General features: G+C 38.6%; 5 protein-coding genes across 5 annotated transcripts; all 5 read left to right on the top strand.

Annotated features, from left to right (window-relative positions):
• The first annotated feature begins 5,184 nt into the window (after window positions 1-5,184).
• On the top strand, window positions 5,185-7,098 carry LOC129411611 (tripartite motif-containing protein 16-like). Its single transcript, XM_055162956.1, has 3 exons — window positions 5,185-5,197; window positions 5,979-6,175; window positions 6,301-7,098. Exons 1-3 carry the CDS (start codon window positions 5,185-5,187, stop codon window positions 7,096-7,098), a joined length of 1,008 nt encoding a protein of 335 aa, XP_055018931.1.
• A 1,734-nt stretch (window positions 7,099-8,832) lies between these two features.
• Window positions 8,833-11,084, top strand: LOC110168112 (tripartite motif-containing protein 16-like). Its single transcript, XM_020933519.2, has one exon. The coding sequence runs from the start codon at window positions 8,851-8,853 to the stop codon at window positions 10,465-10,467; it is 1,617 nt and encodes a 538-aa protein (XP_020789178.2). The 5' UTR covers window positions 8,833-8,850; the 3' UTR covers window positions 10,468-11,084.
• Window positions 11,085-12,385: 1,301 nt separating this feature from the next.
• Window positions 12,386-14,629, top strand: LOC129411535 (tripartite motif-containing protein 16-like). The gene has a single exon (XM_055162664.1). The coding sequence runs from the start codon at window positions 12,430-12,432 to the stop codon at window positions 14,050-14,052; it is 1,623 nt and encodes a 540-aa protein (XP_055018639.1). The 5' UTR covers window positions 12,386-12,429; the 3' UTR covers window positions 14,053-14,629.
• Window positions 14,630-17,400: 2,771 nt separating this feature from the next.
• Window positions 17,401-19,765, top strand: LOC110158768 (tripartite motif-containing protein 16-like). Its single transcript, XM_020923288.2, has one exon. The coding sequence runs from the start codon at window positions 17,417-17,419 to the stop codon at window positions 19,034-19,036; it is 1,620 nt and encodes a 539-aa protein (XP_020778947.2). The 5' UTR covers window positions 17,401-17,416; the 3' UTR covers window positions 19,037-19,765.
• Window positions 19,766-24,094: 4,329 nt separating this feature from the next.
• LOC110168073 (tripartite motif-containing protein 16-like) lies at window positions 24,095-26,360 on the top strand. The gene has a single exon (XM_020933478.2). It carries the CDS (start codon window positions 24,105-24,107, stop codon window positions 25,716-25,718), a length of 1,614 nt encoding a protein of 537 aa, XP_020789137.2. The 5' UTR covers window positions 24,095-24,104; the 3' UTR covers window positions 25,719-26,360.
• Window positions 26,361-26,847: the final 487 nt, after the last annotated feature.

Raw genomic sequence — 26,847 nt, 5'->3', positions numbered from 1 at the left:
GTTGTTATTGAATTTTCTTAACATGATTTGCATGTTGATTTTATGTTGGTTGACGACTGATTACTTGACACACTGAAAACCATTTTGCAGTCACAGTGTTCTGCAGTCAATATATGCCCTTTGCATTTATCATAAGTCTTTTATTTATGTACTGGCAAGTTTAAACAAAACAATAAAAGTTTCAAAGTGATGTTAAATTTGCACTGGTGTGATAGCAGTTAGCAATTCAAAATATATTACTATCTTTTTGAATGGTCAGAAGTACTCAAAATCGCACCTAAAATCAGATTAAACTCATACCAAGGTTTCAGGCCTACTGTATCATCTTGCCATAATATTTTCAATAAGAGCAATCTAATTCTACCACATGTGATATCTGGAAGAATTCTTCTCCTTTCTCTTTTCTAAAACCTTACTCACTTATACCAACTGTTCATTTTAAGGCGACTTGACACTTTGCACAGGAGGCTGGGAATACCAAAGTACCAGAGGGATCTTTCATTTGATTAATTTGGTACTTGAGTTTTCAATGGATCCAGGATTAAATTTGCATTGATGTCCTCGGCGAAATGCACGGAGAGGCTGCCAAGAATACTTCCTGAAATGTCACGATCCCTTAAACGGTGGTGTGTTACATTGTCAATTTGGTCAGAAAAAGGCTCTCATCTCATTGCCCTTTTCAGCCATTTTAAGCTCATACAGGTGTCTTTGCTGATACGTTTTAGCACTGGTGTTTTCTGCCAAATTTTGTTTACTAGTAGTAGGTTAATATGACTACACTAAATGCAATTTCCAAATTAATATGGATTAAATCATGTTCAGGTATTTATCTGAGATTTTCCTGTGAGTCTAGAAGAAGTTTAGAATAATTTATATTTACCATAAAACTTTAATCTGTAGCCTAATTATACTATTTATAAATTTTTAACAACAACAGTCATCCCAGGTAAACTTTTGCGTATTGTTTTGTATCGCATATGCAACGTTTCAGGAGGGGGGTAAAGCACCTTCTTGTCTCCATGGAGATTGTTTTCCTTTGCCTGGAATGTTCCACTGTATAGGATTAAACATATTGGGTTTTACTGCTATAAATAATACCTTGAAAAATATGCAGTGTTAAGGTAAGCTCTCACGCCTCTCCATAGATCAGAGTTGTAACTTAGCCTGGTTGCGTCATCTCGTTGTATCCATATGTGTAATGCCATACTGTGGAATATTCTGAGCAAAGTAATAACATTGTAAACAAGCAGGTTGCACACCGTCTAACAGAACAAGAAGTGCCAAACATAAAAATGAATGAAAAATGTCTTAAAGTGCATTTGACAGATTAACATATTTTTCTAATTATCATTTGGTTTGGTGGGATAGTATCTGAGATTTGACTTCAGTTTAGATGGAGTCTGTGAAGAAAAGTAGAAAACAAAAAGTTGAAAAATACAGAAAGTAGCCTTGAGTTAAAATATAATCCCTTTACCTACGTCATCAATTCCAGTCAAAATGCAGAGAACATTTACACTAGAGGAAGGTATTTTTCTGACAGTTTAAGCCTTGATTTAACAAAATAAAGGTATTGTAATTTATTTTTATTTTGTCAAATCATAACTATTATGTGATTTAAACACATTTTGGCCCTTGTTAACATTATGGTTGCGAGGTAACATGCCTTTATATACTGTATATCATATATGCTGCCCATGTCCAATCAGGAAGTAAAACAATACACTTCACCTAAATTACAAAACTAGAAAAGACTAAGCAAGATGTTTAGTCAAATCTATATAATGATGTTAACCATGTTTTAAAGCAGTGTTTCCCAAGTCAATAGACATTATTTGTAAATCCCAAAATAAAGGTGGATTTGACCATTATTGAACATTAATGAGGATATTTTATTGTTGACTGAGTGATCGTGTCTCTCTGAACAATTAACATTACTTAAGTTTTAAACAATGAAAAACAGTACTTAAACCAGCAATAAAAGGTATCCAGAAGTCGCCTATTTGGACATTAAATGTGGCCCATTTCTTTTTCTTTTCAACATTCAATTGAACCAGCAGTATTGGAATAGGGAATAGGATTGGATTGGAATAGGATTTGCTGACTCACTACCTCACTTATGTGTCAGAACTGTAACTGCAGATCCACATGCAGATCGTGACAAGGCAACCCAAAAAAAATGTCTTGGGTCCCACCTGAGGGTATCAACCCAGTCTTTAGGAAACACTATTAGAGAAATGAATCGTCTAATCTGTCATTTGCACTTATATATGCACTGAATTTTGACTGATACAGCTGGGGAAAACTCACCTTCAGTTGCCTCTGTGTGCCAAAAGTGAAGAGATTTGGTCTTGTTAGGGAGGTAATATTGAATGACTGGTAGAGATGTAGGTCTGTATGTCAAGTACCACAATGAAGGATTTTAGCATCACATGCAACTTTTCACAGTTTATCTTTTTCAGACCACCACTTCTTTGCACATAAAAGTCTACACTTGTATTTATTCTGTAGTGACACCTGTTTGTTTTCTGTGGGCTCAGGCACAAGTTGATTTTCAGTTTTGCCTTCAGCTGAAACCTTTATTAGAGGTAGTGAGAGGTAATAAATCAGCTTTTATTTGACAGTTTCTGCTTCCTGTGCCTGTGACGTTTGGGTTCAGCAGCTCTGGCCGATGGGACCCCAGGCACTAGACTGTAATAATGCTTCAGTAATGGAAATGGAGAGAACACATAATTACAGTTCGGGCAGAGAATGTGCTGGACTATAACAGAATACATCAGCTGTCTGTGATAATGGTCCATTCAACTTGAGGCTTGTATGCAAACAGAATGCTTTGTGTTACATCTCATTATATGTGAATGAGATGTAACAGCACTGGTACATACAGCCACTGAATGAAACAATAAGCAGGGTTGGGTTTGGTTAGTACTGAATCACAGTGGGGCAGCGGTTAGTGTCTAATGTTACTGTTGTTGTGTCCATATGAGCCTGTCACAACAATTACTATAATTACAACGTTGGCAACATGATGAATTAAAAGGTTGTTGTCTTGTTTCTGTGTTTATCAGTCCACCGTTTTCAGAATAAAGTAAAAACAGGTAGTTTACTGACATTGCTTATCCCGAACGTTGTAGGGTAATTTCAATTTTACAGACATCCCAAGATAAAACTAATGCCATAAAAGAAAATGTCTTTAAAATTATGCTTTGAGATTGTAATAAATAGTAAAAGATGATAAAAGGAAACAGTGATGGTGAAAATAATATTAGTTTAAGTATATGGACTAAAAATGTTTATTAAAAAAAGGGAGAAAAAGGAATTTCAATTATAAATTGGTCCAAATATATAAATGTAAGGGAGGCTAGCAGTGTGTTTATGTTGCACTATCACATTATTTTTGTTTTATTTAACCAAATAAAACAAAAATTTGGTTGTGGGTTGGGTTGTTGTGGGTGTTGTTGGTGTTGCTTTATGTTTTTGTGTTTTGTTTTTATGTTGATTATTGTAATTTGTTAAATGTTGATTATTGTATTTTGTTAAATGTTATATTCTGTTGTCCTTAATAAAAATAAAAATAAAAATAAAATAATCCCATGTGCATAGGGCTTTATTGCCGAATACCTGATAGATGGAACATTTATTTTGGCGGAGTGGGGTAAATATTTATTTTTGAGGAACATTCTGTTACTTTTCCGCAGTATATTTTATTTATTTATTTTAGCACTTGTTGAAAAAAATACAGTTCATAGAAACAGATTTGACAGCCAAGAATAAAACTGCATATGTAAAATGAAAAATCGTGATCATCTGCATAGGAGTGGCCAAAAAAAAAAAAAAAAAGGCTTCTGAAGACCGTTGCTCCCAGAAGGTAAAATATTTTTCATCATCAAAGATCATGATCAAAGATAAAAAAATAACAAGATAGTTTTTTTTTTACTCATTACAAAATATGATTTGAGCTGTAGGGGGTTGGATTAATTACTTCTATGACTCATTAAGTATTTCATTTATTTATTGCAGCTCGTGCTGTTTAACAATATTGCACATATAGAATAGTTTTTTGAGGAAATCCTGCTTTAGGGTTCTTATGTCAGTGGCATAACACACAATACACTCATTTGGTAATACAACTTTTATTTTGCTCATATTTCAAATCTAACTGGGAGGACAAAAGTAAAAATTTCACACAAACAAAACAATATAAGCAATGTATTGTTCTGTTCAAAATATTTCAAGTACCGCAGTTATTTTTTCAATTCTGTCTGCTATGTGACAAAGACGTTGAAAAGGTCTGTTGTACACATATTCTAGTTCTGTTGTGTTTTCATTGTTTGGTTCAGATACTTAAGCTTTACTGAGGTTTAAATTCCATCCATGGTCACTTAAAAACACATGCATTTCTCTTTTATGGACCTGTCTTTGTTATAGCAGAGCTGCTCCTTTACTGCTTCTCATTCCACTCTCATGTGCTGCAGTGTTAAAATTCAGCTCAGCACCGGCACTCCCTCAGTCATAGGCTAATATAATTACAAGCCCAGTGACTGTTGACATCGCTAATGTTGTGGCTGAACGAGGCAGCTACCTGACTCTTTAAGGAAATCCAAACTCCATGTGTGCAAGTGTAGCAGTTCATTTCTTTCTTCATTAACTTTATTATTATTATTTTTTTAAATCCTAGGAATAATAAGGTTCAGGTGCTATTCACAGCATACAGATACACACCATTCAATCAAGATTTAAACTAAAACATCATATATTTTGAATGGTTAGAAGTCCTTACAAGTTTAAGACGGAAGATCAAAATCATGAACACTATCCAAGGCTTTCTGAATGATGGTCATCTTTGACAGTTGCCATAGTGATTAACAATATGAAGGAAAATATCTTTAGAATGGATTAACTCATTTTGAGAAGGTCCTCGAATGTTGAAGCTGACAACAATGACACACAGGGAGAATATGCAGACTTGTATTAAATCATGTATCAAACCTTCAACCCTCTTGTTACCACCCCCATATAGTATTGAAAAAAATATGACAGATTTTTGAAATTTCATTCCACATCTTGTCTTATACTAACTTAATAATAACTCAAAGGGCCACTGGATCAGAATAAAGTTTGTGCAAAAACAAAAAACAAAAACAGGTCTGCACTGCTGTTCTTTGGAGATGCCAAATTTTTATCATAATGACCCTAAAATGTCAGTGTTTCATGATCAAGCCCTTCTTCCCATGTTTGAAGAAGGGCTTGACCCGACTGACTACAATTTTTGTCGCAACAGCACGCACTCGCAACTTTTATTGGATGTGCATGTCTCTAACTGTATCTATCAGAATGAAATTTAGGTATTCTGAAAGTTGTCAGTCATTATGTCTAGATTACAGAGTCACTCTTGAAATTTGCTGCTCTTGTGGTGTTTCCATACAAATGGCAAAATTAAATAAGTAGGGTCTAATGTGTTGTTAAGTGGAAAATATGTTTATACCTTTCTTTCTTTTTTCAGTATGGTAATCTTCAGCAGTAGATTAATCCAATAACTGTATTTCATTTTTGGCTTATTACTAGACCCTTTAGTACATTAACAGGACAACCTCCTCAGAATTAAATGTTTTGCAGAATCTTCACTGAGGTCAGAACCAGAGACACTTTAATACTCAATGTTTACAGTAGCACACCTCAAGTACACCTCTAACATGTGATGATCAAAGATTGTTCATAAACCCTTGACACATAGCAGCGCTTTCAGTAAACAGCAAACAGACACTAGAGAGAAGAGAAATGTATGACAATATAGTTTAATTCAGCCTCAGTTACTTCATCATGCTTACGCACCTGTACAGAGCCGGGGCGGGGCCTGTCTCCTTCTTCTGCTCACTACACTCACTTCTGTAAAAGTACTACAGAAACACCAGCTACTGACAAACTCCAGGAAAACCTCTGCTCTCAACATAATGAGGTGAAGACGTTATTCTGCCACACAGATCAGCAGATCATCTGTTACCTCTGCTCTGTGGACCAACACAAGGGCCATAACACAGTGTCCTCTGCAGCAGAGAGGGCCCAGAGACAGGCACAGCTGCAGGCCAACAAGTCCCTGCTGTTCCAGAGTCTCCAGCACAAAGAGACAGACCTGAAGAAGCTCCAACAGGACGCTCTGCCCAGAGAGCACTGCAGCAAAGTGGGGACATGTTCACTCAGATGGTCCTTCTCCTGGAGGAAAGACGCTCTGAAGTGGAGCAGCAGATCCAGTCTGACCACGAGACCAAACTGAGTCAAGTCTGAAATCTCCAAGCCCAACTGCAGAGGGACATCTGTGATCTGAAGAAGACCATCTCTGAGCTGGACACACTGTCCCTCACTCCAGATCATAACCAGTTTATACTGCACTGTCCGCCACTGTCCACACTCACGAAGAGAACAGAGTCCAGTGTCCAGATCGGACTAAAGGGGGACTTTGAGGACATGACCAGAGCTGTGTCAGTGCTCAGGGACAAAGTGCAGCTCACTATCAGAGAGTTTAAGCTGCCTCAACCTGGGCTATGCACCAGAGAGGACTTCATCAGATACTCACAGGACATTAAAATGGACCCAAACACAGCACACAAACAATTGTCTCTGTTTGATGGAAACAGAAGAGTCACAGTTAGGAATAAAGAGCAGAGGTGTCCTGATCACCCTGAGAGGTTTGTTGAATGGCGGCAGGTCATGAGCAGAGAAAGTCTGACAGGCTGCTGTTACTGGGAGGTGGAGTGGAGCGGGGACTTGAGGGTTCGCATAGCGGTGTCCTACAGGGACATTAAGAGACAAGGGACTCCCACTGAATGTCTGTTTGGGGACAATGATAAATCCTGGGCCTTATACAGCACAGAAAATAAATACTCATTTTGGTTCAATAATGTGGAGTCTAAGGTGTCAGGTCCATTTTCGTCCAGAATCGGGGTTTACCTGGACCACAGTGCAGGGCTTCTGTCCTTTTACAGTGTTAAGGGTCAGAGCATGAACCTCCTCCACAAAGTCCACACCAACTTCACTCAGCCTCTGTTCACTGGTGTCCGTTTTTACACATTTGGAGACACTGCTCACTTCATTAAACTAAAATAATAAATAATGTTTTTTACTGTTCTGCTGAAGTTAAGGATGTAGACAATGGGAGGGTAATTCTTCATGTGTAATTCATAATGTTTTTACTTAAGTTCAGTTACTACTACAATCACCACTTATACTGCCAGCACAATACTATTACTAGCTACTATGACTACATACACTGAGGAGGAATTCTACTTGCTTATTTCAATGTTTTGACCAAGTTCCACTGACGTGTCTTACATGATCAGACTTTTGAAAAAACATCCTCTGTCACAGAAACATAATCCAAGTATCCAAGTATTCAGTATTTTAGTCCTGTCACTGCTGCTCTGATCACTAGGTAAAGTATCTGTAAATTTGTGGCCAAACTGGTGGAGTCAGGTTAAAGAGAAATGGGTGTGGGTCTGTAACTACATGAAAATATGTATTCTTTCCCATTAACTAGAGTGTTTTTAAATGCACTTCAAAAAGTTTAAGTTTTTATCTGTTGTTCTTTATTTACATATTTTAATGTTTTTTCCCATCACATATATTGTTTGAATATCACATGAATAATTAATATCTTTCTTTATCTCATTTTGTACAAGTGAAATTTTCCACTTGTTTTTGTCTTTATTATTCCTGATTCTAGAAGAGGGAGTCATGCTCTCAGGTGGGAGGCAGGAGCCAGGTTTTCTCTTAAAAAATCAATCAATCAATCAATCAATCAAAATTGAAATATCCAAAAGTTTAAAAGTCCTAAATGTTGAACATGATCATTTATATTAGTGATGACATCCAAGTAAATTATTAGCAGATATCAATAACATTAATTTTGCCACCACAGCCTCTATCTTTATTAGACACAGTAGTGCTCAGTGCTCAGGGACAAACTGCAGCTCAGACGCATCCTGATCACCTGGAGAGGTTTGTTTATTATGAGGTCATGAGAAGACCAGTCTGACAGAACTGGCCACAGAGTCTGGAGTCTGGCTCTGTGATTATGGAGACACTGTCCATTTCATTAAACTCAAATGAAATGTATGGCTGAAATTAAAAGGATGTAGACTGATGTTTTTGGAGATTCATGAAAAATTTTAAGATTATGTTTAATGATTACCATTTAAGCCTAATACATATTTTTTTCCCTGTGCATCAAATGATTATTATTATTCTACTGCTAGCACAATACTATTAGTATTATTAACTACTATGACTACATATATTGAAGAGGAATATTTACAGTAGTTGTTGCTTACATTTCTGTGTTTTGACCAAGTTCCTCTGATCTGAACATTCTCTGACACTGAAATAGAACCAAAACTAAACTGAATAATATTAGGAGTGTTTAGAATGTTACATACATACACACAATACATACAATTGTAATGTATGTATACACATGACAGTGTAGTCATGTGACTCGTACATTTAAATAAAATCCATATGCACCTGTGAGTTTTGCATGCCCTGATGAAGACGCAAGTCGAAACACGTTGGTGTTTTACATAAAATAGAAATAACAGCTAAATATATAGGGGATTTCCTCGGATCTCCTCTTTCGTCTAGTCTATTCAGAGACCCTTGATACATAAGAGTACTATCAGAAAACAGCAGACAGACACCTGAGAGGAGAAAAAATTATAACATAGTAGTTTATCTGAACCTTAGTCACTTCCTCATGTTTAGACCTGTACAGAGCAGGGGGCGAGGCCTGTCTCCTCCTCCTGTTCACTAGACTCACTTCTGTAAAAGTAAAACTAACAGTCACTCTGACTGAGTGGAGACATGGCACAGAGATCTCTAAACCAGGAAACTATAACTTGTTCCATCTGTTTGGATCTGCTGAAGGATCCAGTGACTCTCCCCTGTGGACACAGCTACTGCAGGGACTGTATCCAAACCAACTGGGACCAAGAGGAAAGGTACAGCTGTCCTCAATGTAGACAGAGCTTTGTCCCCAGGCCTGTCCTGGTCAAGAGCACAGTGTTAGCCAATATAGTGGAGGAGCTGAAGAAGACAGGGCTTACAGCGCCCCCTGCTGACCACTGCTATGCCGGACCTGGAGATGTGAGTTGTGATTTGTGCACTGGGAGGAAGCTGAAGGCTGTTAGCTCCTGTCTGCAGTGTCTGGTCTCTTACTGTGAGACTCACCTCCAGCCTCATCGTGATGTGGCAGTACTACAGAAACACCAGCTGGTGGCGCCCTCTGACAAACTCCAGGAAAATCTCTGCTCTCAACACAACAAACTGATGGAGTTATTCTGCCACACAGATCAGCAGATCATCTGTTACCTCTGTTCTGTGGACCAACACAAGGGCCATGACACAGTGTCCTCTGCAGCAGAGAGGGCCCAGAGACAGGCACAGCTGGAGGCCAACAAGTCCCTGCTGCTCCAGAGTCTCCAGCACAAAGAGACAGACCTGAAGACGCTCCAACAGGACGCCCAGAACATCAGCCGCTCTGCCCAGACAGCACTGCAACAAAGTGGGGACATGTTCACTCAGATGATTCTTCTCCTGGAGGAAAGACGCTCTGAAGTGGAGCAGCAGATCCAGTCTGAGCACGAGACCAAACTGAGTCAAGTCCAAGAGCTCCAAGACCAACTGCAGAGGGACATCTGTGATCTGAAGAAGACCATCTCTGAGCTGGACACACTGTCCCTCACTCCAGATCATAACCAGTTTATACTGCACTGTCCTCCACTGTCTACACTCACGAAGAGAACCAGTGTCCAGACCGGACCAAGGGGGGACTTTGAGGACATTACCAGAGCTGTGTCAGTGCTGAGGGACAAACTGCAGATCGCTCTGAGAGAGTTTAAACTGACTGAACCTGAGCCATGCACCAGAGAGGACTTCATCAGATACTCACAGGACATTACACTGGACCCAAACACAGCACACAAATATCTGTCTCTGTCTGATGGAAACAGAAGAGTGACAGTTATGAATAAAGAGCAGAGTTATCCTGATCACCCTGAGGGGTTTGTTAAGTGGTGTCAGGTTATGAGCAGAGAGAGTCTGACAGGCCGCTGTTACTGGGAGGTGGAGTGGAGTGGGGACTGGGGGGTTCGTATAGCAGTGTCCTACAGGGACATAAAGAGACAAGGGACCAGAGAGGAATGTGGATTTGGGAACAATGATAAATCCTGGGCCCTGCACTGTGGGAAAAGCACATACTCATTTTGGTTCAATAATGTCGAGTCTGAGGTCTCAGGTCCATTTTCGTCCAGAATCGGGGTTTACCTGGACCACAGTGCAGGGGCTCTGTCCTTTTACAGTGTTAATGGTCAGAGCATGAACCTCCTCCACAGAGTCCACACCAACTTCACTCAGCCTCTGTTCACTGGAGTCTGGCTTGGTAACTTTGGAGACACTGCTCATTTTATTCAACTCAAATAAAATGTATCTTGCTGTTCTGCTGAAGTTAGAGGAATGTGAACAGTGGGAGAGTTTTTGGAGATGAATTAAGAATAGAAAAATATGTTTAATTGTTACTATCAAACTCTGAGTCATCCATTTTTCTTATGCATTTGATGATCTACAATTACCACTTACTGCTAACACAATACTATTACTATTACTATTACTATTACTATTACTATTACTATTACTATTACTAAGTACTATGACTACATGAATTGAAGAGCAGTAGCTACAGTACTTTGTTTTGTGTTTCTGTGTTTTGACCAGGTTCTTCTAATTTGGCTCACCTGATCAGATTTTTGAAGTATGGGGAGTCCGCAAAAATATATATTCTTTGTATCATTGTTTGATTTTATGATTTTTTTTTTTTTTTTTGGGCGCATATCTAAAACCTGTTTAATATTAGTGATTTGTTGTATAGGCAGATCAAAATGTAATATTTTCAGTGTGTACAAATAAAAATAAATAAAATAAAAACACTCAAATAAACTATTATCACTATGGAGTCACTATTTAATGCAAACATGACAGGACCAACATTCTTGCCAGTATTCCTTAAAAAAAAAAAAAAAAAAAAAAAAAAAAAAAATCTGAATCAGAAATATCAAAAGTCCTAAATGCTGGATATGATCATTTGTATTAGTGGTGACATCCAACCACATCATGCACAAAATCAGCAGATATCAGTTCTATTCATTTTAAGTCTTTTGAACCATATTGCTTTTGTTTCTGGTTCTGATATTGTTGTATTTTAGTTATGGGATTCGGACATTGTAATCATGTGGTTGTTGTATGTCCTAACAGCGGAAAACGGCTTGATAAATGGGCTCTGGAAGTTTGCAAACTCCATAAATGCAAAAGGGAATCAGATCTGTGTGACTGCAAACCTCTAATCAAACAGTTTCCCTTGACAACGGAATTGAAAAATAGTGAAAGGCAAAGGTGATGGGCAGTACTGATACCCAGGAAGGATGAAAAAGGGAACCTTTGACTGCCTAAATCATCCCGAGTTTGCAGCGAACATTTTGTATGTGGAGCGCCATCAAAGTGGGATCCCGTTTGTTAAGCGAGAGGTGCAGAGGACAAACAGGATGAGCTCGCACTTTCTTGTTCTTGTGGCTTTACAGCAACATCACGTCTTGGTCGCTTTGCAGTGGAAGGTGTTTCTTGGAAAACAGCTGATGCCTTTCGCTTTGGCGTTGACTTTTTAAATTCATAACTGTGGTTGAGCGAGGGATTGGGGTTTTGCTTTGATGGCGCTCCACATACAAAATGTTCACTGCAAACTCGGGATGATTTAAGCAGTCAGAGGTTACCTTTTTTTGTCTTTCCTGTGTAACAATACTGCCCATCGCCTTTCACTATTTTTCAGTTCCGTTGGGAAGGGAAAGAGTTTGAACGGAGATTTGCAGTCATACAAATCTGACTCCCTTTTGCAGTTACAAAGTTCGCAAAAACCTTTCTTGAGCCGTTTTCCGCTGTTAGGACATCCAACAACCACACAATTACGATGTCCAAATCCCAAAACTAAAATATGACAATATCTGAACCAGAAACAAAAGCGATATGGTTCAAAAGACTAGAAAAGCCTGGCTTTGTCAATAGAAGCATCCCACTGGGAAATCAAACATGGCAGTTTGATGCTCACTTTTTCCAAAAATTTCGCAATGCATACTAGGAAATCCTTCCCTGTATGCATTGCACAATGACCAGAAGTCCAAAATTCGTGATGCCTGTATTGTTAGACCCTTTAGGATGGAAACCGGATTTATTGTTTTGGAGAAAAATCTATGACACAGTAGTTTAACTCGGCCTCAGTCACTTCCTCATGTTAAGACTTGTAAAGGAACAAGAGGAGGGGCCTGTCTCTTCCTCTTCTTGCTCACTACACTCACTTGTGCAAAAGTGAAACTAACAGTCCCTCTGACTGACGGAGACATGGCGCAGCGAGCTCTAAACCAGGAAACTATAACTTGTTCCATCTGTTTGGATCTGCTGAAGGATCCAGTGACTCTCCCCTGTGGACACAGCTACTGCAGGGACTGTATCCAAACCAACTGGGACCAAGAGGAAAGGTACAGCTGTCCTCAATGTAGACAGAGCTTTGTCCCCAGGCCTGTCCTGGTCAAGAGCACAGTGTTAGCCAATATAGTGGAGGAGCTAAAGAATACAGGGCTCACAGTGCCTCCTGCTGACCACTGCTACGCTGGACCAGGAGATGTGAGTTGTGATTTGTGCACTGGGAGGAAGCTGAAGGCTGTCAGCTCCTGTATGCAGTGTCTGGTCTCTTACTGTGAAACTCATCTCCAGCCTCATCGTGATGTGGCAGTACTACAGAAACACCAGCTGGTGGCGCCCTCTGACAAATTCCAGGAAAATCTCTGCTCTCAACACAACGAGGTGAAGAAGTTATTCTGCCGCACAGATCAGCAGATCATCTGTTACCTCTGTTCTGTGGACCAACACAAGGGCCATGACACAGTGTCCTCTGCAGCAGAGAGGGCCCAGAGACAGGCACAGCTGGAGGCCAACAAGTCCCTGCTGCTCCAGAGTCTCCAGCACAAAGAGACAGACCTGAAGAAGCTCCAACAGGACGCCCAGGACATTAGCCGCTCTGCCCAGACAGCACTGCAACAAAGTGGGGACATGTTCACTCAGATGATTCTTCTCCTGGAGGAAAGACGCTCTGAAGTGGAGCAGCAGATCCAGTCTGAGCATGAGACCAAACTGAATCAAGCCCAAGAGCTCCAAGACCAACTGCAGAGGGACATCTGTGATCTGAAGAAGACCATCTCTGAGCTGGACACACTGTCCCTCACTCTGGATCATAACCAGTTTATACTGCACTGTCCTCCACTGTCTACATTCACAAAGGGGACAGAGTCCAGTGTCCAGACCGGACTAAGGGGGGACTTTGAGGACATGACCAGAGATGTGTCAGTGCTGAGGGACAAACTGCAGATCGCTCTGAGAGAGTTTAAACTGATTGAACCTGAGCCATGCACCAGAGAGGACTTCATCAGATACTCACAGGACATTACACTGGACCCAAACACAGCACACAAACAACTGTCTCTTTCCGACGGAAACAGGAGAGTCAGAGCTATGGATAAAGAGCAGAGTTATCCTGATCACCCGGAGAGGTTTGTTGAAAGGTGTCAAGTCATGAGCAGAGAGAGTCTGACAGGACGCTGTTACTGGGAGGTGGAGTGGAGCGGGTACTTGAGGGTTCATATAGCAGTGTCCTACAGGGACATAAAGAGACAAGGGACCAGAGAGGAATGTGGATTTGGGAACAATGATAAATCTTGGGCCCTGCACTGTGGGAAAAGCACATACTCATTTTGGTTCAATAATGTCGAGTCTGAGGTCTCAGGTCCATTTTCGTCCAGAATCGGGGTTTACCTGGACCACAGCGCAGGGGCTCTGTCCTTTTACAGTGTTAATGGTCAGAGCATGAACCTCCTCCACAGAGTCCACACCAACTTCACTCAGCCTCTGTTCACTGGAGTCTGGCTTGGTAACGTTGGAGACACTGCCCATTTCATTCAACTCAAATAAAATGTATCTTGCTGTTCTGCTGAAGTTAGAGGAATGTGAACAGTGGGAGAGTTTTTGGAGATGAATTAAGAATAGAAAAATATGTTTAATTGTTACTATCAAAGTCTGAGTCATCCATTTTTCTTATGCATTTGATGATCTACAATTACCACTTACTGCTAACACAATACTATTACTATTACTATTACTATTACTATTACTATGTACTATGACTACATGAATTGAAGAGCAGTAGCTACAGTACTTTGTTTTGTGTTTCTGTGTTTTGACCAGGTTCCTCTAACTTGGTTCACCTGATCAGATTTTTGAAGTATGGGCACATTCTCTCTCATAGAAACATAATAAAAACTAAACTGATTAATGTTAGGAGTGTTCAGTGTGTTAAAGGGAAAAGGGTGTGGACCTATAACTCCATAAAAATATTAATTCTTTGTATCATTGTTTGATTTTATGATATTTTTTCTTGTGTGCATATCTAAAATCTGCTTAATATTAGTGATTTGTCGTATATGAAGATAAAAATGTATTTTCAGTGTGTAGAAATAAAAAATAAATAAAATAAAAACACTCAAATAAACTATTATCACTTTGGAGTCATTATTTAATAAAAGCATGACAGGACTAATATTCTTGTTTCTAATGTCATTTTGCTACCTGTTTAGTTTTAGTTACATTTCTTTCTTGCACATAGTTTATTGTTAGTTTTTACCACATATTTGTTTTAATATTGCATCATTATTGTCTATCTGAGTCTCCTGGTTCTAGAATAAGAGCACTTCATTTTCTCAGATGGGAGGCAGGAGCCAGTATTCCTTAAAAAAAAAAAATAAAAAAAAAAAAAAAGAATCAGAAATATCAAAAGTAAAAAAGTCCTAAATGTTGGATATGATCATTTGTATTAGTGGTGACATCCAACCACATCATGCACAAAATCAGCAGATATCAGTTCTATTCATTTTACGTCTTTTGGAGTCTTTTGAACCATATCGCTTTTGTTTCTGATTCTGATATTGTCATATTTTAGTTATGGGATTCAGACATTGTAACTGTGTGGTTGTTGGATGTCCTAACAGCGGAAAACGGCTTGAGAAATGGGCTTGCGAACTCCATAAATGCAAAAGGGAATCAGATCTGTGTGACTGCAAACCTGCGTTCAAACTGTTTCCCTTCCCAACGGAACTGAAAAATAGTGAAAGGCGAAGGCGATGTGCTGTATTGATACACAGGAAAGACGAAAAAGGTAATCTTTGGCTGCCTAAATCATCCCGAGTTTGCAGCAAACATTTTATATGTGGAGCTCCATCAAAATGGGATCCCGATTGTTAAGCGAGAGGTGCAAAGGACAAACAGGCTGAGCTCGCACTTTCTTGCTCTTGTGGCTTTACAGCAACATTAAGTCTTGGTCGCTTTGCAGTGGATGGTGTTTCTTGGCGAACAACCTTTGGCGTTGACTTTTTAAATTCGTAACCACGGTTGAGCGAGGGATTGGGGTTTTGCTTTGATGGTGCTCCACATACAAAATGTTCACTGCAAACTCGGGATGATTTAAGCAGTCAGAGGTTACCTTTTTCGTCTTTCCTGTGTAACAATACTGCCCATCACCTTTCACTATTTTTCAATTCCGGTGATTTGCATTCACACAGATCTGATTCCCTTTTGCAGTTATGAAGTTCGCAAACAAATTTCTCAAGCAGTTTTCTGCTGTTAGGACATGCAACAACCACACAATTACGATGTCCAAATCCCAAAACTAAAATATGACAATATCAGAACCAGAAACAAAAGCGATATGGTTCAAAAGACTTGAAAAGATCAGCTTTGTCAATAGAAGCATCCCACTGGGAAAACAAATATGGCGGTTGGATGCTTACTTTTTTGGAAAAAATCGCAATGCATACTGGGAAATCTTTCCCAGTATGCATTGCGCAATGACCTGATGTCCAAAATTTGTGATGCATCTATTGTTAGACCCTTTAGGATGGAAACCGGATATCAGGAACACAAGCTCTTCATAATGAAATGTTTTGCTGAATCTTCACTGAGGACAGACCCAGAGACAGTTTCAGACTCAGGGTTTACATTAGTTACTGTGAAATACACCTCGAACATGTGACAATCAAAGTCTGCTCTGTGGCCCTTGATCCATTCAGGCTGCTGTTACTGGGAAGAGGAGTTTTTCCTCCATATAGTCCACAGCGCCTTCACTCGGCCTCTGTTCACTGGTGTATGGACTGTTGGAGACACTGTCCATTTTATTAAACTCAAATGAAATGTATCTGAAGTTAGAGGGAAGCAGACAATGGGAATGTTTTAGCAGATTCATGAAAATGTCTAATTCATCATGTTTACTTGTGCACTGAAGGATTATTACTACTACCATTACAACTTCTACTGCTAACTCAATACTATTACTATTACTAAATATTATGACTACATCAGTTGAGGAGTAGTTGTAGTATTTGCTTAATCTTTGGACAATAGAAACAATTTGATCTACTTCTCATTTTCAAAAATATAGCGAAGCAAACAACAGACACCTGCTCTCAAATGTAGTGAATTAAAAAGTATCCACATTAAAATGTCCTTAGGCACAGTACAGAAAAAAATACTTTTACAGAAACTTTTGTACTTTGTTACTTTCCACCACTGTAATACTGCGATACTACCTGAAACCCCCAAATAATAAATTCAATATCTCATACATACGGTCAGTCATACAGAGATTAGACTATAATTCAGGTGAAACATCTTTAACTTTAGCAGTAGATTTAACTGTTCTTCATTTTTCATTTAATCTTTTTCTTATTTGCAGTTTATAATAATCGAAGCATGATTAAGCAAGTTAAGGTGTTTTTTTTCCCTCAGCATTTTTTCCTCAATTTCATTTTTTACAGAATGTTAAAACAAAACATATATAAGCAATATAATTACAGAAGAAAAATAAATAAATAAAATACAAGAAGAAAAAATATATAACAAAATGAAAATATAGAATACAAAAAATATACACAATAATATGTTAGAGTTACATCCCATATTTTTAAGTCTATATATTTAGTTTTTTAAAATAATGATTAACGACCTTACAAGAGAATTCCCTTTAATAATTAGTATTTGATGTTTGATGAATATTCATATAAATTTGTTCACAACCTACTTGCTGAAGGTTCATTTTCTCATTTATTTTTTAACTTTATCAGTGGTTTCTTGTTTTGGAGAGAAATCTATGACACAGTAGTTTAATTCAGCCTCAGTCACTTCCTCATGTTTAGACCTGTAAAGGAGCAGGGGGCGGGGCCTGTCTCCTCCTCCTGCTCACTCCACTCACTTCTGTAAAAGTGAAACTAACACAGTGACTGGAGACATGGCGCAGCGAGCTCTAAACCAGGAAACTATAACTTGTTCCATCTGTTTGGATCTGCTGAAGGATCCAGTGACTCTTCCCTGTGGACACAGCTACTGCAGAGACTGTATCCAAACCAACTGGGACCAAGAGCAAAGGTACAGCTGTCCTCAATGTAGACAGAGCTTTGTCCCCAGGCCTGTCCTGGTCAAGAGCACAGTGTTAGCCAATATAGTGGAGGAGCTAAAGAATACAGGGCTCACAGCGCCCCCTGCTGACCACTGCTATGCCGGACCTGGAGATGTGAGTTGTGATTTGTGCACTGGGAGGAAGCTGAAGGCTGTCAGCTCCTGTCTGCAGTGTCTGGTCTCTTACTGTGAGACTCACCTCCAGCCTCATCGTGATGTGGCAGTACTACAGAAACACCAGCTGGTGGCGCCCTCTGACAAACTCCAGGAAAATCTCTGCTCTCAACACAACAAACTGATGGAGTTATTCTGCCACACAGATCAGCAGATCATCTGCTCCCTCTGTGTGGACCAACACAGGGGCCATGACACAGTGTCCTCTGCAGCAGAGAGGGCCCAGAGACAGGCACAGCTGGAGGCCAACAAGTCCCTGCTGCTCCAGAGTCTCCAGCACAAAGAGACAGACCTGAAGAAGCTCCAACAGGACGCCCAGGACATTAGCCGCTCTGCCAAGACAGCACTGCAACAAAGTGGGGACATGTTCACTCAGATGATTCTTCTCCTGGAGAAAAGACGCTCTGAAGTGGAGCAGCAGATCCAGTCTGAGCACGAGACCAAACTGAGTCAAGTCCAAGAGCTCCAAGACCAACTGCAGAGGGACATCTGTGATCTGAAGAAGACCATCTCTGAGCTGGACACACTGTCCCTCACTCCGGATCATAACCAGTTTATACTGCACTGTCCTCCACTGTCCACACTCACAAAGGGAACAGAGTCCAGGGTCCAGACCGGACTAAGAGGGGAATTTGAGGACATGACCAGAGCTGTGTCAGTGCTGAGGGACAAACTGCAGCTCACTCTGAGAGAGTTTAAACTGACTGAACCTGAGCCATGCACCAGAGAGGACTTCATCAGATACTCACAGGACATTACACTGGACCCAAACACAGCACACAAACAACTGTCTTTGTCTGATGGAAACAGAAGAGTCACAGTTATGAATAAAGAGCAGAGTTATTCTGATCACCAAGAGAGGTTTGTTAGATGGTGGCAGGCCATGAGCAGGGAGAGTCTGACCGGTCGCTGTTACTGGGAGGTGGAGAGGAGTGGGGACAGGGGGGTTCGTATAGCAGTGTCCTACAGGGACGCTATGAGACAAAGGACCAGAGAGGAATATAAATTTGGGAATAATCATGCATCTTGGGCATTAGACTGCAGGGGAAACAGATACTCATTTTGGTTCAATAATGTCGAGTCTGAGGTCTCAGGTCCACTTTCGTCCAGAATCGGGGTTTACCTGGACCACAGTGCAGGGGCTCTGTCCTTTTACAGTGTTAATGGTCAGAGCATGAACCTCCTCCACAGAGTCCACACCAACTTCACTCAGCCTCTGTTCACTGGAGTCTGGCTTAATAGTTTTGGACACACTGCCCATTTCATTAAACTCAAATAAAATGTATGACTGAAATTAGTATCTAACGGGTGTCTTTGGAGATTAATGTAAAATGTAAAGTTTATATTTAATTATTGGTATGTATGTCTAATTCATCAAGTTGTCTTGTGCATTGAATGATTATTACTACACTTACCACTTCTACTGCTAGTGCAATAGTATTACTATTACTAACTATGTCTGCATAAATTGTGGAGGAATATCCACAGCATTTGCATGTTTTGCATGTTTGTTGCATGTTTGACCAAGTTCCTCTGACTTGGCTCACCTGATCAGACTTTTGAAGTAACATTCTTCGTCATAGAAACTTAATCAAAACTAGACTGAATAATGTTAGTGTTCAGTATGCTGGATCTGTCATTGCTGCTCTGCTCAGCTCTATCTGTAAATCTGTGAACAAACTGGTGGTGTCAGGTTAAAGGGCAAAGGGTGCGGGCCTTTAACTACATGAATTGTAAAATTAATTGTGTCATTGTTAAACACATATCTGTTAACCATTATCCAGAGTGATTTTTTTGTATGTGCTGTTCAAAATGTATTCTTTTCAGTGCAGATTAAAATACCATAAGAATACTTGTATATTAATGTATGTATGCATGTATGTAAAAGTACAAATTGAGTAGCAAAGAATTATTCTGTAAAAGTATCACATGAAAAATATCAAATACAGTAAAACTTTCAGAGTAAAAAATAAATGTAATGTAAAGTAAATAAAGCATAAAAGTTCAAGTTTGGCTGATTTTGAGAATAGGATCAAATGTTTAGTAAATTTTGGGGTTGTCCCAGAAATGACTGATGCAAAAAAAAGTGTGGTAAACAAACACTTATTATATTAAGTGTTATATTATAGTATGTATATATATATATATATATATATATATATATATATATATATATATATATATTAAGTGCTGTCATGCGATTAAAAAAATTGAGAGATTAATTAATCTGTAATTAATTAATCTAATTAATCTCATTTTAATCTCACCTAAAAATTGCTGAGAAAAGCCTTCAATTTGAGGTATTTTCATTTAAATTCATTATTACATTATTGTGGCAGATCAAAAGAAAAAGTGACTTTATAAAGTAATTTATTGTTTAACAAATCTCTGCAAATTGGCTGTTGAGCCCAAGTCTCCATGAATAAGAAACTGTTTGCTGTAAAGTAGCAAAGACGAGGAAATCTGAACATAACCAACGTTAACATGACGTTTACTTACGCTCTTACAGCGCGCGTTTTGTGTGGCTTTCCGGCAATGAGTGGAATTACCGAAATTAAAAAAATTATAAATGTGTTTTGTGTGTGTGTGTGTTGTTGTCCCAACAACACATAAAAACAGGTTTTATAATAAAGAAACTCACATACAGAAACACATAAGTTAGAGATTAAAAATGAGATTAACGCAATTAAAAAACATAACGCGCTAAATATGACTGTAATTAATTAATCGCAATTAACGCATAATTTGACACCCTAATATATATACACACACACACACATACATAATATATATATATATATATATATATATATATATATATATATATAAATATAGCTTTTTCTCTTTTCTTGGCAGAGTGTTTGTCCATGATATGAAGGTTGAAAGTTCAATCTCAGATCTTACAGGTGAATAATGTTGTGTCCTTGGGCAAGACACTTAACCCACCTTGCACTCAGTGTCTGCAAACACTTGTGTATGAATGTGTAGGTGAATGGTTGAGTGGCTCATTGTTCAAAAAAGCTTTGAGTGCCTTAAAATAGCAAAGTGCTGTCTAACTGACCACTTACCATCAACATATGTGCTTTCCTATTCAGTTCCATTTTCACAGCAAAATAGTTCTAATACTAGATCTTAAATCACTATAACTATTGTTTTGATTGTTTTGATTTGACAACAGATGCCAAGATAAATCAGTTAATCAGCATTTTGTCTTTACAGATCTCAATATAATAAAAAAGTAATAGCTCATGCCAAATTGATATCCAGTATGTAGCACAGTCAATTGAGTTCTACACCTTATCAGTCTGGAATGGCTCTCGCTGAAAGTGATCAGTAAACTCAGATAGTCATGAGGACTACTTGAATGTAACTGGCTGAAGCGTCACAACAGAGGAACCAACTGAAAAATCTAACTTTTGTCACAATCAGTTAAGAGAAAAGCATCTTCCCTGTCCACAGATGCACCAACCGCCGTGTTTGTTTTGGTTCCTTTGACTTCTGCACAAACCCCAATGCTGCTTTGTGATCGGTCCGTCTAATGAATTAACAGTAAAGCGGGCGCACTCTAAGATGGATTTTTGTGAGTTTGTGGACTCACAAATATCGCGGGACTCAATATTGCTCTACAGAGTTATTAAGGCTTGAATCACAATAAACGATCAGGTTAGGAGTAAAATCTGTATATACACATAAAATATACAAACACTGCTGCTAGTACTACTAATAGTGAAAGGTAAAAATGCTTACTTTTACTGACACTTTTGTTATGGACAGTGGTAAAATTTCAATTGATACTTTGTTTTTGTGTGCTGATGTCTTTTGGCAAATATTTTTTCTTACATGCCTTGGTAGGGGCACATTACAATATGCCCAATTTACACAAACCTGTACATTTATAATACATTAAATATATATTCTTTGTATCATTGTTTGATTTTATGATATTTTTTCTTGAGCACATATCTAAAATCTGTTTAATATTAGTGATTTGTTGTATATGAAGATAAAAATGTATTTTCAGTGTGTACAAATAAAAATAAATAAAATAAAAACACTCAAATAAACTATTATCACTATGGAGTCACTATTTAATAAAAACATGACAGGACCAATATTCTTGTTTCTAATGTCATTTTGCTACCTATTTAGTTTTAGTTACATTTCTTTCTTGCAAATTGTTTATTGCTAGTTTTTACCACATATTTGTTTTAATATTGCATCATTATTGTCTGAATCAGAAATATCAAAAGTAAAAAAGTCCTAAATGTTGAATATGATCATTTGTATTAGTGGTGACATCCAACCACATTATGCACAAAATCAGCAGATATCAGTTCTATTCATTTTACCACAGCTTCTATGAGACACAGGAGTTTGTAATACTGCAGTGGTGGAAGAAGAACTCATTTTACTTACAAACTTTAGGTAACTTACTCAAGTATAACAAGAAAAAAACCTACTTAAGTAAAAGCGCTGAGGTACAGGCCTAAAAGTGTACTTCAAATGTAAAAGTAACAGTATTTTAGATTTCAAGAATAGTGTCAAATGTAGTGATTTTGAAATTTGAATTGTGCTAATCAAAAAATATTTAATCTAGTTTCATTTTTTTCTTGCAGTTGTATTTGTTTGCTCATAACGAATGAACATGTTAAAAAATAAACACTCAGCCTCAACCTCATGTCCCAGACTACAAGCAAAAATTACAAACTTTTTAGTCCAGATCAAAATTATAGTGAAATAGAAAGTACAGATACCTGCTCTCAAATTTAGTGAAGTAAAAGTAAAAAAAAGTCCACTTTAAAATTTGCTCAAGTACAATACAGATACTTAAAAATGTACTTTTGCAGTACTTTGTTTTGTACTTTTTTATTACAGTGATAGCATCTGAAAACCAACAATAATAAATCTTGTCTAATATCTTGTCTAAGGTAGATCCAGCTGATCTTTTTGAGAAATACTCTTCTTCCAACAGTTTATCTTCTGTCACAGTTATCAAAATCGAGGTAAAATATTTTCAGTCTTAGCAGTAGATTCACCCATGTCTTATTTTTTCTTTTATTGTTAGACCTTTTAGGATGGAAACTGAATGCCAGGAACACAAGCTCTTCACAATGAAATGTTTTGCTGAATCTTCACTGAGGACAGACCCAGAGACAGTTTCAGACTCAGGGTTTACATTAGTTACTGTGAAATACACCTCGAACATATGACAATCAAAGTCTGCTCAGTGACCCTTGATCCATTCAGGCTGCTGTTACTGGGAAGTAGAGTTTTTTTTCCTCCACAGACTCCACAGCGCCTTCACTCAGCCTCTGTTCACTGGTGTATGGACTGTTGGAGACACTGTCCATTTTATTAAACTCAAATGAAATGTATCTGAAGTTAGAGGGAAGCAGACAATGGGAATGTTTTAGCAGATTCATGAAAATGTCTAATTCATCATGTTTACTTGTGCACTGAAGGATTATTACTACTACCATTACAACTTCTACTGCTAACTCAATACTATTACTATTACTAAATACTATGACTACATCAGTTAAGGAGTAGTTGTAGTAGTAGTATTTGCTTAATCTTTGTATTATAGAAATAATTTGATCTACTTCTCATTTTCAAAAATATAGTGAAGTAAGTTATAGACACCTGCTCTCAAATGTAGTGAAGTAAAAAGTATCCACATTAAAATGTACTTAAGTACAGTACAGATGTTTTAAAAAATTACTTTAACGGAAACTATAGTTCTTTGTTTCTCTGTGGTATCACCCAAAACCCCAAAATAATAAATTCAATATCTTGCTTAGATTTCTACAGTATTTCCTTTTTCACAATTTCGGTTTCATATACGGTCAGTAATACAGAGATTAGACTAGATTTACAGAAAGGTAAAACAAAAGATATATGATCAATATAATTACAAAAGAAAAATAAATAACGAGATGAAAATATGAAATACAATGAATATACGCCAACATATTTTAGAGTTACATCTCATATGTTCAAGTCTATATATTACGTTTTTTTAAATAATGATTAATGACCTTACAAGAGAATTCCCAATAATAATTAGTATTTGTTGTTTGATGAGTCATATACATTTGCATTTGTTCCTAATCTACTTGTTGAAAGTCAATTTCCCAATTATTATTATTATTTTATTTTTTTTACTTTACCAGTGGTTTCTTGTTTTTTAGAGAAATCTATGACACAGTAGTTTAATTCAGCCTCAGTCACTTCCTCATGTTTAGACCTGTAAAGAAGAAGGGGGCGGGGCCTGTCTCCTCCTCCTGCTCACTACACTCACTTCTGTAAAAGTAAACCTAACACAGTCACTCTGACTGAGTGGAGACATGGCGCAGCGAGCTCTAAACCAGGAAACTATAACTTGTCCCATCTGTTTGGATCTGCTGAAGGAGCCAGTGACTCTTCCCTGTGGACACAGCTACTGCAGAGACTGTATCCAAACCAACTGGGACCAAGAGCAAAGGTACAGCTGTCCTCAATGTAGACAGAGCTTTGTCCCCAGGCCTGTCCTGGTCAAGAGCACAGTGTTAGCCAATATAGTGGAGGAGCTCAAGAAGACAAAGATCAGAGCGCCCCCTGCTGACCACTGCTACGCTGGACCTGGAGATGTGAGTTGTGATTTGTGCACTGGGAGGAAGCTGAAGGCTGTCAGCTCCTGTCTGCAGTGTCTGGTCTCTTACTGTGAGACTCACCTCCAGCCTCATCGTGATGTAGCAGTACTACAGAAACACCAGCTGGTGGCGCCCTCTGACAAACTCCAGGAAAACCTCTGCTCACAACACAACGAGGTGAAGAAGTTGTTCTGCCGCACAGATCAGCAGCTCATCTGTTCCCTCTGTGTGGACCAACACAAGGGCCATGACACAGTGTCCTCTGCAGCAGAGAGGGCCCAGAGACAGGCACAGCTGGAGGCCAAAAAGTCCATGCTGCTCCAGAGTCTCCAGCACAAAGCGACAGACCTGAAGAAGCTCCAACAGGACGCCCAGGACATTAGCCGCTCTGCCAAGAGAGCACTGCAACAAAGTGAGGACATGTTCACTCAGATGATTCTTCTCCTGGAGGAAAGACGCTCTGAAGTGGAGCAGCAGATCCAGTCTGAGTACGAGATCAAACTGAGTCAAGTCAAAGAGCTCCAAGACCAACTGCAGAGGGACATCTGTGATCTGAAGAAGACCATCTCTGAGCTGGACACACTGTCCCTCACTCCAGACCATAACCAGTTTATACTGCACTGTCCTCCACTGTTCAAACTCACAAAAAGGACAGAGTCCAGGGTCCAGACCGGACTAAGGGGGGACTTTGAGGACATGACCAGAGCTGTGTCAGTGCTGAGGGACAAACTGCAGATCGCTCTGAGAGAGTTTAAACTAACTGAGCCATGCACCAGAGAGGACTTCATCAGATATGCACAGGACATTACACTGGACCCAAACACAGCACACAAATATCTGTCTTTGTCTGAGAGAAACAGAAGAGTCAGAGCTATGGTTAAAGAGCAGAGGTATCCTGATCACCCGGAGAGGTTTGTTGAAAGGTGGCAGGTCATGAGCAGGGAGAGTCTGACAGGTCGCTGTTACTGGGAGGTGGAGTGGAGCGGGAGGCTTTGGGTTCGTATAGCAGTGTCCTACAGGGACATTAAGAGACGAGGGACCACAGAGGAATGTAGATTTGGGGATTATGATGCATCTTGGGCGTTAGATTGCAAGGAAAACAGATACTCATTTTGGTTAAATAATGTCAAGTCTGAGATCTCAAGTCCATTTTCGTCCAGAATCGGGGTTTACCTGAACCACAGCTCAGGGGCTCTGTCCTTTTACAGTGTTAAGGGTCAGAGCATGAACCTCCTCCACAGAGTCCACACCACCTTCACTCAGCCTCTGTTTGCTGGAGTCTGGCTTAGTGACTTTGGAGACACTGCCTGTTTTATTAAACTAAAATAAAACGTATGGCTGAAGTTAGAAGTATAGACAGGTGTTTGTGGAGATTAATGTAAAATGTAAGGATTATATTTAATTACTGGCATGTATGTCATCAAGTTGTCTTGTGCATTGAATGATTATTTCTACACTTACCAATTCTACTGCTAGCACAATACATTTACTATTACAAACTACTATTTTTGCATAAATTGGTGAGGAATATCCACAGTATTTGCTTATGTTTTGACCAAGGTTCCTCTGACTTGCCCTTCCTGATCGCACTTTTCAAATAACATTCTTCGTCATAGAAACTTAATCAAAACTAGACTGAATAATGTTAGTGTTCAGTATGCTGGATCTGTCATTGCTGCTCTGCTCAGCTCTGTCTGTAAATCTGTGATCAAACTGGTGGCGTCAGGTTAAAGGGCGAAGGGTGCGGGCCTTTAACTACATGAATTGTAAAATTAATTGTATCATTGTTAAGCACATTATCTGAAATTCGTTAACCATTAACCAGAGTGATTTTTATGTGCAGTTCAAAATGCATTCTTTTCACTGTGTACAGATTAACATACCATAAGAATACTTGTATATCAGTAGCAAAGAATTATCACATGAAAAAAAAATCAAATACAGTAAAACTTTAAGAGTAAACAGTAAATGTAATGTAAAGTAAATAAAGCATAAAAGTTCAAGTTTGGTTGATTTTGAGAATAGTATCAAATGTTTGGTAAATATTGGGTAAATTCTGGGGTTGTCCCAGAAATGACTGATGCAAAAAAACATTAATATTAAGTGTTATTAAGTGTGTATATATATATATATATATATATATATATATATATATATATATATATATATATATATATATATATATATATATAAAAGTATATTATAGCTTTTTCTCTTTTCTTGGCAGAGTGTTTGTCCACTGATATGAAGGTTGAAAGTTCAATCTCAGATCTTACAGGTGAATAATGTTGTGTCCTTGGGCAAGACACTTAACCCACCTTGCACTCAGTGTCTGCAAACACTTGTATGTGAATGTGTGTGTGACTGTATAAGTGACTCGTTGTTGAAAACAGCTTTGAGTGCCTTAAGAGAGAAATGTGCTGTATAAGTGACCACTTACCATCAACATATGTGCTTT

Source organism: Boleophthalmus pectinirostris, unplaced genomic scaffold, assembly GCF_026225935.1.
Source record: "Boleophthalmus pectinirostris isolate CB_2022bp ecotype Guang Dong unplaced genomic scaffold, ASM2622593v1 HiC_scaffold_5, whole genome shotgun sequence".
Taxonomy (NCBI): Eukaryota; Metazoa; Chordata; class Actinopteri; order Gobiiformes; family Gobiidae; genus Boleophthalmus; species Boleophthalmus pectinirostris.
Note: the sequence above shows the minus strand (reverse complement) of the source record. Positions and strands in the feature narration are given on the sequence as shown.